The sequence below is a fragment of the Pelophylax lessonae genome, assembly GCF_965119305.1.
Source record: "Pelophylax lessonae genome assembly, chromosome: 4".
NCBI lineage: Eukaryota > Metazoa > Chordata > Amphibia > Anura > Ranidae > Pelophylax > Pelophylax lessonae.
Genome location: NC_138771.1, coordinates 42,995,781 through 43,012,034, shown reverse-complemented (window position 1 = coordinate 43,012,034; position 16,254 = coordinate 42,995,781). Strand labels below are relative to the sequence as shown.

The following is a 16,254-nucleotide window of genomic DNA, read 5'->3' as shown; positions in this document are numbered from 1 at the left end:
GCAGTTCGCTTAGGTTCCCCCTCCCCATTGCGGTGGGTAGAGGAACATAGGTAATTGGGGGTCCAGGTCACTAGGCGTATATCTGAATTTTTCGACCATAACCTCCTCCCATTGCTTACTTTACTTAAAATGAGACATACAGCATTGTCCGGTCTCCCACTGAATTTGACAGGCAGAATAAACTTGATTAAGATGATGATCCTTCCACGTTTTAATTATGTTTTTAGAAATTGTCCAATCTGGGTTCCTTTCTCCTTTTTCAAAGAAATGGATAGCTGTTTGGGTACCTTTATTTGGAATGGAGCCTCCCCCCGACTTGCCAAATCTATGCTATCCCTCCCACCAAGAATGGGGGGTTTAGGTATGCCTAATTTTTGGGTCTATTTTTGGGCTGCAGTCCTGGTATCTGCCTACTGGTGGTTTCACAGCTCTAGATCGAATACCGCTATGTGCCTGGAGGCGGATTTTTTTTAGGTTCCCTAATAGATCTCTGCAACCTTATATACCGGGGGTCACGTGCCTACTCTGTCATCCCAGGTCCAACATGTACAACCTGGAGAGTCTAGAGGGCTGCAACACTGATACTCCTTAGTCCTGGTGAGTTGTCATCTGCTCAACCCCTTTGGGGAAATCCTATGCTTCCTCACTTTCAGACCCTGAGCTGTGGGCAAGATATGGGGTTAAAACCCTTGAGGACATAATGCCTACTGGTATTCTATTAACTTTCTCTCAAATGTCTCAGAGGTTCTGGTGCTTGCCAGGTTGTATGCTTTTCCGGTACTTCCAGCTACGTCTTGCTGCTAGAACTCAATTCCCTCAGCCCCCTACTCTTAAAGCTAGCCCCACTGAGGAGTTATTGGCCCTGGAGATCTAGACAAGCCTCTCTCGATCCTCTATTGTGCTCTCCTCTGTCGATTCACTCAAGATGGAGAAGCTGTGGGAGTACTGGAAAGAGGATATTCTTCACTGGACAGGAAGGTTTGGGAGGATCGTCTGGAACAAGGCCCTAGGCTTGTAATTTCCTCTAGGGATAAACTTATTCAAGTTAAATTCTTTCATCGGGGTGCATTATACTCCCCCCCCCCCCCTTCACAGGATTTTCCCCCCTCTGTCCACATTGTAAACTCCAACCGGGCTCTTACCTTCATATGTTTTGGGAGTGCTCTTATGTTGTGTCCTATTGGTAAGGCATTTTTAAATAAATAAATCTTAGGTTACAACTTACATTAACACCCACTCTTTCCTTAGCCCTAATGGGAATTCCTGAAGATGAGCAACGTTCTCACCATTCCAAGCTGCTTATATCATACCTTCTTTTTTATGCCATAAGCAGGGGTGTCAAACTCAACTTCATTAAGGGCCGCATCAGCATTATGATTGCCCTCAAAGGGCCGGTTGCATCTGTAATACTAGATGTCCAGAGTATCCCAAACACCTTACCTCAGATGTTAAGAGTCCACCCCCACCCTCCCTTACATCAAAGTGCACCCCCTTACCTTGTGTTGCTGCTGGGAAGAAGTTGGTGGCAGAGCTGGGAAGCAGAAAGTGCAGCATCTGCAGGAAGCCCAAAGGAGGGCTGGAGCTCTACTGCAGCTCCAGAAGAGGTGTGAGGGCCACATGAAATGGACTGGAGGCCCAGATTTGGCCCGCGGGCCTTGTGTTTGACACATGTGCCATAAAGGAAATTCTAAAGAAATGGACCTCTCCGGTCCAACCTGACTTGACCTCCTGGGAAACCTATTCCACAGAGCAGGTATTACATGTTTATTTATTTTTTTGGTTTTGTAAACTATGCCTTTAATATCACTTTTTTTTTTATTATATGCTATTTTTTTCCCCCACATAAGCGTAGTTACCCTTTAAAAACTCAGTTCAGGGTTAGCCTAAGCAGTCATGTATATTATGCAATCAGATCTGTAATTTTAGAGCAACATTTAGGGGCATTAAAAAAATGTCCCAAAGCTGCGTTTGAAGAGGAGCTTATAAGTGTAATTTGCACACATAAGCATGTAGATTTACATTTTCTAGCCAACAGAGTTTAGGTTTATTCATGCACTTCTAAACACCATATGCCTCTAAATGTGCATTAATGCGCACAAAACACACATGATATTAGAGGCATTTTTTTGCATAATCCGTCAGCGTATTTGGAGCATACATTTATATGCCTTTGTGTATGTAGCCTAATGTTGGCTGCTGAAGAGATCATTTTCAATATATACATTTTTTTTTTTTTCATTTCTTAATAAATGCCGGCACATAATTGTGAAGTGGAAGGAAAATGATAAATGGTTTTAACATTTTTTTACAAATAAATATCTGAAAAGTGTGGTGTGCGTTTATATTCAGCTCCCTTTGCGCTGATACCCCTAACTAGAATCTAGTGGAACCATTGCCTTCAGGAGTCTCCTAATTTGTAAATAAGAGTCCACCTGTAAGTCATTTAATCTCAGTATAAATACAGCTGTTCTGTGAAGCCCTCAGAGGTTTGTTAGAGAACCTTAGTGAGCAAACAGCATCATGAAGGCCAAGGAACACACCAGATAGGTCAGGGATACAGTTGTAGAGAAGTGTAAAGCAGGGTTAGGATAGAAAAAATAGCCCAAGCTTTGTACATCTCACAGAGCACTGTTCAATCCATCATCCGAAAATGGAAAGAGTATGGCACAACTACAAACCTACCAAGACATGGCCGTCCACCTAAACTGACAGGCCGGGCAAGGAGAGCATTAATCAGAGAAGCAGCCAAGAGGCCCATGGGAACTCTGGAGGAGCTGCAGAGATCCACAGCTCAGGTGGGAGAATCGGTCCACAGGACAACTATTAGTCGTGCACTCCACAGATCTGGCCTTTATGGAGGAGTGGCAAGAAGAAAGACATTGTTGAAAGAAAGCCATAAAATGTCTTGTTTGCAATTTGTGAGAAGCCATGTGGGGGACACAGCAAACGTGGAATTAGGTGCTCTGGTCAGATGAGATCAAAATTGAACTTTTTGGCCTAAAAGCAAAATGCTGTGTGTGACAGAAAACGAACACTGCACATCACCCTGAACACACCATCCCCACCGTGAAACATGGTGGTAGCAGCATCATGTTGTGGAATGTTTTTGTTAGTCAAGGACAGGGAAGCTGGTCAGAGTCGATGGGAAGATGGATTGAGCCAAATACATGGCAATCTTAGAAGAAAACTTTAGAGTCAGCAAAAGATTTGAGGTTCACCTTCCAGCAGCACAACGACCCTCAATAGCCAGAGCTACAATGGAATGGTTCAAATGAAAGCATATGTGAGAATGGCCTAGTCAAATTCCAGACCTAAATCCAATTGAGAGTCTGTGGTAAGACTTGAAAATTGCTGTTGACAGATGCTTTCCATCTAATCCGACAGCGCTTGAGCTATTTTGCAAAGAAGAATTGGCAAAATTTCAACCTGTAGATGTGCAAAGCTGGTAGAGACATCCCCAAAAAGACTTGCATATGTAATTGCAGAGAAAGGCGGTTCTACAAAGTGGGGGGGGGGGGGGCTGAATACAAATGCACGCCACACTTTTCACATATTTGTAAAAAAATTTGAAAACCATTTATCATTTTCCTTCCACTTCATAATTTTGTGACACTTTGTGTCTATCACATAAAATCCCAATAAAATACATTTATGTTTTTTGTTGCAACATAACAAAATGTGGAAAATATTATTGGTTGTGAATACTTTTTCAAGGCACTGTATATGTGGTTCTACAATATGCAGCTCAAAATATGTGTGTATGGGAAAAAAAAAAGTACAGCTCTATACTTTTAAGACCATGTGTTAAGAAGTATTAAAACCAACTCTCACAACTGTGAGGAACAATGTTTTCTTATCTGAAGAACACAAGACTGAACTGTTTAGCCTCAATTCTAAAACTTTATGTCTACAGGATACCAGGCACTGCTCATCAGCTACCCAATACCATACCAACAGTGAAGCATGGTGGTGGAAGCCTCATGCTATGGGGGTGTTTTTCAGCAGCAGGGACTAGGGGACTGATCAGAGTTGAGGGAAAGCTGAATAAAGCAAAGTACAGAGATATTCTCAATGAAAACCTGTTCTACAGTGCTCAAGACCTCAGACTGGCCCAATAGTTAACCTTCTAACATAACGATCCTAAGCACACAGCCAATACAACAGAGGAGCGGCTTAGGGACAACTCTGCAAATATCGTAAAGTGCCCCAGCCAGAACCCCGATTTGAACATCCCTGGAGAGACCTGAAAATGTCTGTCCACTGATGGTCCCCGTCCAACCTGATTAAACTTGAGAGGATTTGCAAAGAATGGCAGAAAATCCCCCAAAGTGCGCAAAACTTCTCACATCATACCCAAAAAGACTTGAGGCTGCAGCCAAAGGTGCTTCAAGAAAAGTACAGTGAAGGGTCTGAATAATAAGGTACATGTGATACAGGGGTCGGACAAAAATATGGAAACAATACATGATATGCAGGTGTGAAAGTGACGAGCTGTTTCATGCTGAAAGTGGAAGAGATGTAACATTCTTTTGCTTCCGCTGTGTGATGAAACACCTAGTTAAGGGGTGGGAAGCCTCACATTTGACATTCACTGCATGTGCTGCTAGTAGAACAGAGTCATGTCAGAGCTTACTGGCAAAGAGGGCAAATTGTGGGTGCCCACTTAGCTGGTGCCTATGTGACTGAAGTTGCCAATTTGTTGTGTTGCTCGGTACAGTAAAAATGGTTTTGACGGCATATACAGTATGAAGACAGCATTTACAGCAGAGAACTTTGTCAGATAAGCATAAGCGCGGTTGACATGGTCAAGTGACCAAAAGAGACAAAAAAAGGACATTGCCTAGGATTTTTGCATGAAGAGAGGCATCAGATTCCATTATCCACCATCCAAGACTTGCGTTTGTCTATTCCCAGGACAATTCAGGCCGTCTTGGATGCCAAAAGGCAGTCCAATACCATATTTTTTTTACTATACTTGTTCCAATCATTTTGTCCAACCCTGGATTTCAGTTTCTTCTTTTTAATAAAATTACAGACGAAAAGTCTGTTTTCAGTTTGTCATTATGAGGTACTGAGTGTAGAATGAGGGAAAATTTTATATATATATATATATATATATATATATATATATATATATATATATACACACACATATACATATACACATATACACACACACACACATACAAACATACATACACACACACACACCCCGTATATATTATATATACCAGGGCTTGACAAATTTGCCTGAAATCTAGGAGCCAGCTAAAAAAATTAGGAGCCAGTTTTTTTTTTTTAAAACAACCAAGCTTTATTTAATAAAACGGATACTAAATTTACACATAAATACGACTAGAACCCCACTCTCCTCTATATCGCAATTGGATGGAAACAGACTGTCTCTTTCCATCCGATCCGATCCACAGGATGGATAGAAAATAGAACCAACATCCGTCTGTTTTTGGCGGACAGGATCAGATGGCGGCAGATTACTGCTCCATAGAGGAGAATGAAGGGTCCGATCAGGTCCGCCTGAAAAACTGACAGGCGGACCTGATGAGACAGCCCGTGTGAAAGGGGCCTTCGGCTGTGGCATGGCGATGAGGAAAAAAAAAAAAAAAAAGATTGTAATAAATATATATATAATTTTTTTTATAATAATTGAAGAAAATAAATAAATAAATAAGCAAAGGTAATTGGACAGGGAGATGAAGCCTGCAAAAACTTCCCTCTCATCTCCTCTTGGGAAGGAGATGGGAAGGCATTGAGAACAGGCAGTGGAAACAGTCATTACTCCCGGCCACCACAAGAGGGCGCCAGTTCCCCATTGGAAGCCTCTCTCATCTCACAGAAGAAGGCCGGAAAGCCGGGGCCTCAATTTTCGGACGGCGCGGAAGTCCGTGCACTCGGGGAGGAGGTGGGGGCGCAAAAGGGACAGGACACCCCAGGCACCAGGTCGCTAATTCTAGTCGCAAATGCGACCTGGCGCCCGGGGTTTGTCGAGCCCTGATATATACACATACATACATATACACACACACTGTAGTTTTAGGCTGCAATATAACAAAATTGATAAAGTACATACAGTGGGTAAAAGTAGTAATAAACACATCACCAATTTTCTGGGCAAATATTTCTAAAGGTGCTATTGACATGAAATGTTCCCCTCATGTCGGTTACAACCCATGCAATGCATACATACAAATACAAAGATACCAAAACAAATGCATTCAGAAATGAAGTTGTGTAATAAAATGGAATGACAGGAGGAAAAAGTATTGAACACGCTAACTGAAATACTTGGTACAAAATCCTTTGTTGGTAATGACAGCTTCAAGATGTCTCCTGTATGGGAAAACATTGCATGCATTGCTCAGGTGTGATCTTGGCCCATTCTTTCACACGGTCTTCAAATCTTGAAGGCTCAGTGGGCCTCTTTTATGAACTTTAATCTTTAGATCTTTCCGTAGATTTTCTATTGGATTCAAGTCAGGTGATTGGCTGGGCCGTTTTAGCAGCTTTATTTTCTTTCTTTAAAACCAATAGGGAGTTTCCTTGGCTTTGTGTTTGGGATCATTGTCTTGCTTAAATGTCCACCCTCGTTTCATCTTCATCATCCTGGTACATGGCGGCAGATATTTATCAAGAATGTCTTGAGACATTTTTCCATTCATCCTTTTTTCAATGACATGAAGTTTGGCAGTGCCATATGGTGAAAAACAGCCCCACACCATGATGTTCCTGACTCCAAACTTCGCTGTTGGTATTGGGGTGTTTTTGGGGTGATGTGCAGTGCTATTTGACCTCTAAACATGGTGTGTATTATGGCATCCAAAGAGTTCAATTTTGGCGTCATCTGACCAAAGTTCTCCTAGTATTTCACAGACTTGTCTAAATGTTGTGTAGCAAACTTTAAACGAGCTTCAACATGCTTTTTTCTTCAGTAATGGAGTCTTGAGTGGTGGGTGTGCATACAGGCCATGGCGGCTGAGTGCATTACTTATTGTTTTCTTTGAAACAATTGTACCTGCTATTTCCAGGTCTTTCTGAAGCTCTTCACAAGTGGTCCTTGGCTCTTGGGACAACTCTTCTGATAATTATTTTCACTCCTCTGTCAGAAATTTTTCAAGCAGCACCTGGTCGTGGCCAGTTTATGGTGAAATTATGTTCTTTCCACTTACGGATTATGGCCCCAACAGTGTTAACAGGAACATTCAGAATTTTAGAAAGCCTTCTGTAACCAATGCCAACAGTATGTTTTGCAAAAATAAGGTTTTAAAGAGCGCTTTGCTTTTACCCATCATGAGACGTTTCTTGTGTGACACCTTGGTAATGAGACTATAGGCCATCAGTTGAAACTGAACAAGGGGCAAGATTGCTTTCTAATACTGATCAATTTCTGCTGGTGTCCTGGCTTTTCATGCCTTTTTGCATCTCCCTTTCTTCATGTGTTCAATACTTTTGCCCTGTGTCAATCCATTTGATTAAACATAACTTAATTTCTGAACTTGTTTTGGTTTCTTTATATGAATGGATTGTATGGGTTGTTACCAACATGTGTTGAGAATTTCATGTCAGTAGTACCTTTAGAAATGTTGACGTGTTTAATATTTACTTTACCCACTGTATATACTATATATATATTTATTACACACACAGTACATACACTTATATATAAAACATTCAATTTATTGTATGATTGAGATATATATATATATATATATATATATATATATATAGATAGATACACACATATACATACACACAAACCCCCATTAGGACACACGTTTCAGGAAACATTAAAAAGTGTCTTGGAATTATAGTTATAAAGAGCCAAGTATTCTGATTTGGATTAAAGCTTCATAAGTATTTTTGATATAATGGTCAAATATTAGAGTAGACATGTTATACCGACAATCTATACATGCAGCTGGATTCAACATATTTATTCCAAGTCCTAAAGCCCTGAGTAAGCTGTACACAAAACTAAGAACATCCACTACACAATGCAAGAATTTATTTCCGGTCATATTTGACCACAGAAGTTACAACAGTTTCCAAATTTGTAGGTATTTGGAAATGCGCTATTTTTTATAATTTTTTTATAATTTTTATAATTTCACCAAATCACACTACACACGGGTTATACTAGGCTAGGTTATAAGGCAGTGATGGCGAACCTTGGCACCCCAGATGTTTTGGAACTACATTTCCCATGATGTCCTTTGCATTCTGCAGTGTAGATGAGCATCATGGGAAATATAGTTCCAAAATATCTGGGGTGCCAAGGTTCGCCATCACTGTACTAAGGCATGCCTGCAGTGCATAGTTAAAAACATTTACTAAGAGCTAACTGTAATTACATTTCTCATTAGATTGTAACTAAGAAATACAAAAAAACTACTTAAGATATGGTCAATATCATGACTGTATGAATGTTCATGGAACCATAACATTTGTTAGCAAACAGCCTATCAATTCCAGGGAGGCCATTAGAAAATACAAATTGATAGAAATACTAAACTCCATCATGTCTACATTTCATGATTTAACCCCCTCACCCCTCCCCCACAAAAAAAAACAAAAACATTAATTTAATACAACACAACGTTTCCAAAAATGAGAATACAGAGTATGAAATGACAAACTTACGTATATCGGAGCTTGCTTTGGATTAAGTTTCATGACCTGCAAGAGAGACAAGAGAGGGGAGACTGTAATTATCAAGCTCTGAGCAACAGGTACATTTACCATATTATATAATCGCTGCTAAATTTAGTTGCATAATTGGGATGTCGGTTATGAAACTCTTTAGGACATTTTGCAATGCAGTTGGGCTGAAGCTGCAAAAGAGAACCAAGGCCTTCACTGGATTGGTCACTTAGGTAAGAATACTCAAATTATATTTTATAGAAGCATTAGAGCTATAATTTTAAAACTGATCTCTAGGCAGGTAGAAAAAACACACATAAATATAATTATAAAAGCGGAACTACATATGGCATCTGAGCACCACAAACTGAAAACGCTTAATTTTTAAAGTGGCTGTTAAGTCACCTATGACAAATCATGTAATCCCTTTCTTGCATGAAGATCTACAGCACTGCAGGGTGCTCATGTGACCTGCCAGTGCTCTCCCTTCTTAATACAAGCACTACAGTAGGAGGGGCTGTGCTTCCCTGCTGACATCAGCGGGAGGAGGAGGTGGTCACATGGGCGCCCCGCGGGGCTGTAAATAAGGTATTCCGCTAAATCATTTTTTAAAAACACACACACACACACACACACACACACACTGCTCATTAGATCTGCATGTAGGAAAGGAGATTACACAATTTGTCACCAGTCATTTTACAGCTATAGTGGCCGGAGAGGCAGAGAGGAGAGATAGACAGATTCCCGAGCAGACAGGCAGGTCTGTTGCTGTGTGCTTTGTGAAGGGGGGGTGTGTCCCCTTCCTCCAATCAGCTCCCAGAACTCTCCTCACTGAGCTCTACAGTGTAACTTCAGCTCTCCGCCTCTTTTTTCAGGCAATCTTTAACCACTTAAGCCCCGGAGGATTTGGCTGCTAAAGGACCAGGGGTTTTTTTGCGATTTTTTACTGCGTGACTTTAACGGACAATTGCGCAGTCGTGCGACGCTGTACCTAAACGAATTTGACGTCCTTTTTTCCCCACAAACAGAGCTTTCTTTTGGTGGTATTTGATCACCTGTGTGATTTTTTGATCACGCGCTATAAACAAAAAAAGAGCGTAAATTTTGCAAAAATAACAATATTTTTCACATTTTTTTATATGAAATTCCCCAAAAAAAAAAGTAAAAATCAAAATTTAACATTTTTCGGCCAATTTGTTTTATGCTACCTATGTTTGGTAAAAAAAAAAAAAATCGCAAAAAGCGTATTTTGATTGGTTTGCGCAAAAGTTATCGCGTTTACTAACAAAGGGAAAGATTTTTGTCATTTTTGGTGTTTTTTTTTTTAACGCGTAATGGCGGCGATCTGCGATTTTTTTTCGGTACTGCGACATTGAGGCAGGCAGATCGGACCCTTGACTGACATTTTTGACACTTTTGGGGGTACCAGTGACATTACTGCAGTAATCAGTGCTATACATATGCACTGTTACTGCAAAAATGACACTGGCAGGGAAGGGGTTAACTTTATTGGACAGGGAGGGGTTAAGTGTGTCCTAGGGGCGTGATTCTAACTGTGTAGGGACATTCCTATTGGTGTAAAAGCAAAGATCAACCGTTCTACATAGTAGAACGGACAGATCTTCACTTTTACACAGGGAGAACTGACAGGCAGCTTGTTTACACAAGCCGCTCTGTCTTTCTCCCTTCACAGGAGCGATCGCAGTGTGACTGGCGGACATCGAGTCCGCCGGTCACACGCACTAACTTGTCTGTGAACGAGCCGCGGCGGGCGATACGTCACTCTGCCTGGCCGGGGCTGACCGCCGCAGTATATAGTCGTGCGGCGGTCGGCAACCGGTTAACATTCTGCACTTTGAACGGATGTAGAGAAGAAAGGATGCAGATAAACAGGTACAACTTATGTAGGAGGATTTATTTAATCTGTGTATCCCATGAGGCCAGTCCCTTTACTGGGTGGGTGGGTGTGTGTGTATATATATATATATATATATTTATATATATATATACACACACACACACACACACACACACACATATACATACACACACATACATACATGTTTACAACAGGGTTTGACAAGCCCCAGATACCAGGAAGACTCACCCCCTGGCGTATGGGGTGCTGCCCACATTCTCCCCACACACCGCGCCCACCCCCCTTTAGTATTCCCAGGCTTTGCTTACCCATCTGGGACTAGCAAAGCATATGCCACTGGGTAGAGGAGAGGGAGGAGAGCGGGCACACATCTGCTCTCCTACCCTTCTAGTTGTTGACCCAAAAGTGATGTGTGACATCACTTCCGGGGTCACGGTCAGTTTGCCAAGCCATCAAGCCTGGGAAAGAATGTAATGCAGTGTGATGTGCATTGCATTACATTCAGTGGGACACAGGGGAGACATGCGGGGTCTTTTAGAAGCTGGATGTCTCATTAAAGAGAGCCTGTCACAATAAAAAAAATTGAAAAAATCAAATCCTCATTTAGGGGATTTTTTGTCTCCTATGTCACGGGGAAAAAAAAAAAGAAAGCTTTTTTTTTTATTGCAAAAATTAAAGCTACACCTAAGCACACAAAATGCTCCCCCCCCCCCAAAAAAAAATTAGGCCCCCCTACCCCCACATATACACACGTACAAATCTAAACACACGCGATGAGGCACCAATGCCTGAAAACCTTGATTGTGATGCACGTTACATATCACCGAGCATGCTGGAAGGAGAGCAATAATTCTAGCACCAGACTTCCTTCGTAACGCTAAACTGATGACCTATAGGGGCATTTACAGCATTGCCTATGGAAAATATAGGGTACTGAGATGTTTAAGGTTTGACATTTTGAGTATCTATTCACTTGGTGCAACCTCAGCTTTTATATTTTACCAAAAAGTTGGGTAATTTATTTCATTTTTGTGCCCCCCTAAAATTACCTTTACTTTAAGCATGCGGTACTATCACAGTCCACTAGTGGAAAAAGTCACTGACTTCAAGCGGTAGTATCCCGCTTTTTGACACTTTTACCTACAGGTAAGCCTATAATAAGGCTTACCTGTAGGTACAATTAATATCTCCTAAACCGGCACGGTTCAGGAGATATTTGCAGTGCATGCAGCCGCTCACGCGAGCGGCGCATGCGCTCTGAAGGTCCGGGGGGACCTTCAGTTTTCCTTGCCGGGAGCTTGCCGGAAAATCACGCCCGCTCGCATGTGCAGGAGTGACGTCATCGCGGCTCCGGCCAATCACAGCGCCGGAGCCGCCGAACCCGGAAGAGACGCCGAGGGATCATGGCAGCGCCCGCAGCGATGTCCAGGGGTCCGTGTCGGGGCTTCGTTCTAAGGTAAGTAATACATAATGAGCTAGTATGCGATGCATACTAGCTCATTATGCCTTTGTCTTGCAGGGGTTTTTTTTTTTTTTTTTTTTTTTTTTTTTCGGGTTTACAACCGCTTTCAGGTAATAAATTCATAGATGTATTTTGTAATGTGCAAAAAGAAAAAACACTTGATCAGACTGCAAAACATCCAAAGTGTCATCGGAAGTGCAGCAAGTTCATATATCACCAAGCAGTCATTAAGCTTTGTTCACGCCACTCTCCCCTCTTCTTGAACTTCAATTTTAATACATGTTTGTAGTTTAATGCCTAATTTCACAACATTCTATTACAGTTGGAAGTGACATGTTTTTTGTATTAACCTCGAACAGAAAACACAGAGGCAGTGTTTAATTGATGTCAGCTTGTGTATTGTAGAGGAGAGTCTCCGCATGTGCAAAGTAAACAAGAGCAGATGGAGAGTACATAAAGAGTCAGATGATGTCGGAACATGCTTATCCACCATATCACACTTCACAATATTCCCTATAAAGAATGCAAATGAATTGTTTACAGATCTTGTTTCAGAGCTGGATCCAGAAAGAGAAAAACAATACAGTTATTTGCTCAGTGAGGGACGCAGAGCAGTTGTGAGAGCAATACGGGACAGCAGAGTACTGCATGAATCTCAAACAGTTGTGTTTAAAGTGATTGTAAAGTCTATTTTTTTTTTTTTTTTTAAACAAAAAAAAAAAAAAATGTTATACTTACCTCTTCTGTGCATTTGGTTCTGCACAGAGCAGCCCGGATCTCTCATTCCTGCCCCTTACTCAAAATGAGTGCCCCCACAGCAAGCAGCTTGCTATGGGGGCACCAGAGCCAAGCTGCAGCTCCATGTGTTCATTCAGACACGGAGCTGCCGTTCAGCCTCGCACCCTCTCTCTCCAGATTGGCTCACTGACTTTGATCAACAGCTGTGTGAACCAATGGCGCTGCGGCTGAATCTCAGCCAATAATGAGGGAGAGTCACAGGATGGCCGAGGGACTCATGGACATCACTGGACAGAGGAAGGGGAGGGGCACAGGTAAGTATTAGGGGAGTTTCTACACATCGAAGGCTTTTTATTGTAATGCAAAGAATTCATTAAGATAAAAATACCTTCCGAACTTTATAACTCCTTTAAAGCGACACTTAATTATATCCTCCTCCAAATAAAATCAGTACACATCCACTACATTATGTGTCCCTAAACCCACATCATAAACTATCATTAAATGCTGTATTATTATTATTTCAGGTATTACTGTACATGCTGTTCATACTCAATCGTTTTCTGTATTCTGCAAAAACCTGGTTGATCCTGCAGTTCTCCATTTCCCCCTTCTGTCCAAGTCCCCAATACAGCTAGGGATTTTGCAACTGTGGTGTCAACTCTGCACATGCCAGGCTTTCAGGGAGTTTCTATGCTGAGCATTTCCTCCCTATCACATCTGAGGACCTCATGTGACTATAAAGTCACACATGTGAGCGTATACACAGTGGTAAATGACAGCCCACTCCCTCCTCCTCCATGCCCACTAATCAGCTAAACGCAATGGGGTGGGATATTCCATGTAGCATAATGGAGGCTTCTCCTTCCTCTTATTCTAAGTCACAGTTTGGAGGGGTGTAACACAGCATGTGACTAGCCCAAATCTGCCCACACCCATTGCCAAAAAATAAGAGATTTAATTTCAAATATATATTTGTATGACAATTAAAAATAGTTTGATATTGATTTATTTTTACTCTGTATTCCAAAGGCTGTTTTTTATTTTGTTTATTTTGAACATGTGACTAGCAGCAGAGTACTAGAAGCTCCTCTTGCTTACGTTTCCTTGCAGACAGGCTGGGAAAGATCTGGGTCATGTGACAGCTGTATATTTATTAGGAAAAAGGTACTTAGGAGGTTTTTTTGTTTAAATAAAATAATTACAATGCCATCATCTACATACAGAAATAGCAGGGACAATGCATATTAAACTAAAGGGATACTAAAACACGCAATGACCCCCACGGTCCCTTTTTTTATTAAATCATTTCCTAGGCTGGCCATGGATGGATCACTTTTTTCCCCCATCAGCCAGCGATCCAAATGGATCAATGCTGGATCAGCCAAATTTTGATCCATTTATGGGCAGGCTGGTTGTTTTTGCAGAATGATCAGAGCCACTGTCTATAGCCATCAAAACTGATCACTGTATTCTAACAGCTGGGACGTTTTTAAATTTAAAGTTTTTAAAACTGAAGGGCATCTTTAGGCTTTCTAAAACCGGACCGGATCGGAAAGCCCATGTGAAAGGGGGCTTCATTCCTTTATAACCCGGTGTCCAGAGCTGCCTAGTTTGCCACAAAGATAAAAGTTGATATGACATAGCCATGTATTGGTTAACAAAATCTGACTAGTTGTGCTTTTTCCATTGGTCCCCAAACCAGACTCCATTGAAGTCAAGGATGCCATGTGTGGCGACCAGGTGTCCTGCAAGTAGCTGTGCCAGTCTCTCAGAAAGGGGCATATCGCCTAAACGGATTTTAACCCCTTGTCTGCTGAAACGGTCCGTAGCAATTGGTGGCAAGCGGCGGGATCGTTCTCACAGCCAGAAGGACAGCTACAGGAGGCACCATTCCGTGGATTTACAAGTTGGGGGCAACGCATGTCTCAGTACAGCGACCCTTAAAGCAACAGGATGGAACCAGCAGTGGAGTACAGATATTCTCTGAGAGAATATGACCGTATGGTGTGGTTACGGCTGAACTTCTTCAGACCCAATCCACTGGAGAGATCCAAGCGGTTCGTGAAGAACTTAGTGTTCGGGACTCTGCTAGACAGGGCAGAGAGAGAGGGCCAGCTGGCACGTTGGGAGGAACTCCAGCGGCAGGTACAGTTAAGGGAAGAGGAGAACTCAGTCTCCATTCTCCAGCGGCAGTGTAAAGTGCAGGGAGAGGAGAGCAACGTCCTCCCTCCCAGCGGCAGGCTGAGTTACAGGGGGCAGAGGTAGTTGTTCCTGCCCCCCAGCAGCAGAGTTATATGCCAGGAAGGCAGGGTGAAGTACAGGGAGAGGAGAGCAGTGTCCTCCCTCCCCAGCGGCAGCGTGATTTTTTGGGAATTGGGAGCCCAGTCTCCATTCTCCAGCGGCAGTGTTATGTGCCGGGAATTGGGAGCCCAGTCTCCATTCCCCAGCGGGAGATACAGCAGGGAATTGGGAGCCCAGTCTCCATTCCCCAGCGGCAGAGTATCCTACAGGGAATAGAGAGCCCAGTCTCCTTTCCCCAGCAGCAGGACTCTGTGTTGGGAGGAGAGACAGTCGGTCTCCCTCCGCAAAGACTGGAAGTATGTATGGGAGAGGAGATTGTTACCACCTCTCCCCAGTGGCGGATCAATGATGGGCAGAGTGTTCTATCGGGAGAGGAGCTTGTTACCCCCTCTCCCCAGCGGCAGCTTAATGTACCAGAGGGAGACTGTAAGCCCCCCACTGGTGCAGATGGGACCGTGGTCTCTGCACTTACCACACAGGGGGTAGGGATGGGCGGTCCTACCCCCCCCCCCCCCCACGACAGAGCTGTGTATCCAAGGGGGAGACAACCGGTCTCCCCATTCCGCAGCAGAGCTATGCACCTAAGGGGGAGACAGTCCTTCTCCAGCAACCAGGCTCCAACCAGACTACTCCGGTGGTAGTGCTGGCAACACCAAGAGCAGCCTACTAGTCCCCTACACAGCCGTGGTGAGGCACCTGGACATGGACAAGTTTCTCCTCTACCCAGGTGTAGTGACCATTTATTGTGGGTGGGCTGTACTGTTTTTTCTGCTTTGTGGGTGGGCCACTGGACTAACGAGGGCACTGACCGGCAGGAGGTCAGGTACCCTGTTAGTCTTTTTGGAAAGGGGGAGAGATGTGACGAGACCAACCTCGCCACATTGCATTGGAGGAGCCTGGTTGCCCGCCTGCTGCCTTTGGATTATGGACCGGCAGCTAAAGGGTTAATTTTACGGTGCAGAAGGATTTATTTCTCCCTTTCTGCACAGCCGTTCGGTAGATTCTATCTACCGAACAAACAGCCCCTGGTTCTAATTCGTATGGATTTGGTGAATGCAGGGTGACCAGGAGGGTGTTGAACACTGACACTATGGTTTGGACTACTACAAATGGGACAGTCATATTCAAGAATAATGTCTCCCTTGTAATATGAAGATTTTTGTTCCCATTTGCCATGAGCTCTCTGAACAGGAAGTCAACTCCTAATATGGTC

General features: G+C 42.9%; 1 protein-coding gene across 4 annotated transcripts in view; it reads right to left on the bottom strand.

Annotated features, from left to right (window-relative positions):
• AKAP13 (A-kinase anchoring protein 13) overlaps positions 1 to 16,254 on the bottom strand; it is a 526,300-nt gene that overhangs the window by 388,244 nt on the left and 121,802 nt on the right. For all 4 annotated transcript variants that reach the window (XM_082254313.1, XM_082254314.1, XM_082254315.1 and 1 more), the window contains exon 2: positions 8,656 to 8,691. In XM_082254313.1, coding sequence (XP_082110439.1) covers positions 8,656 to 8,691 — 36 coding nt within the window. The remainder of the gene's footprint in view (positions 1 to 8,655; positions 8,692 to 16,254) is intronic.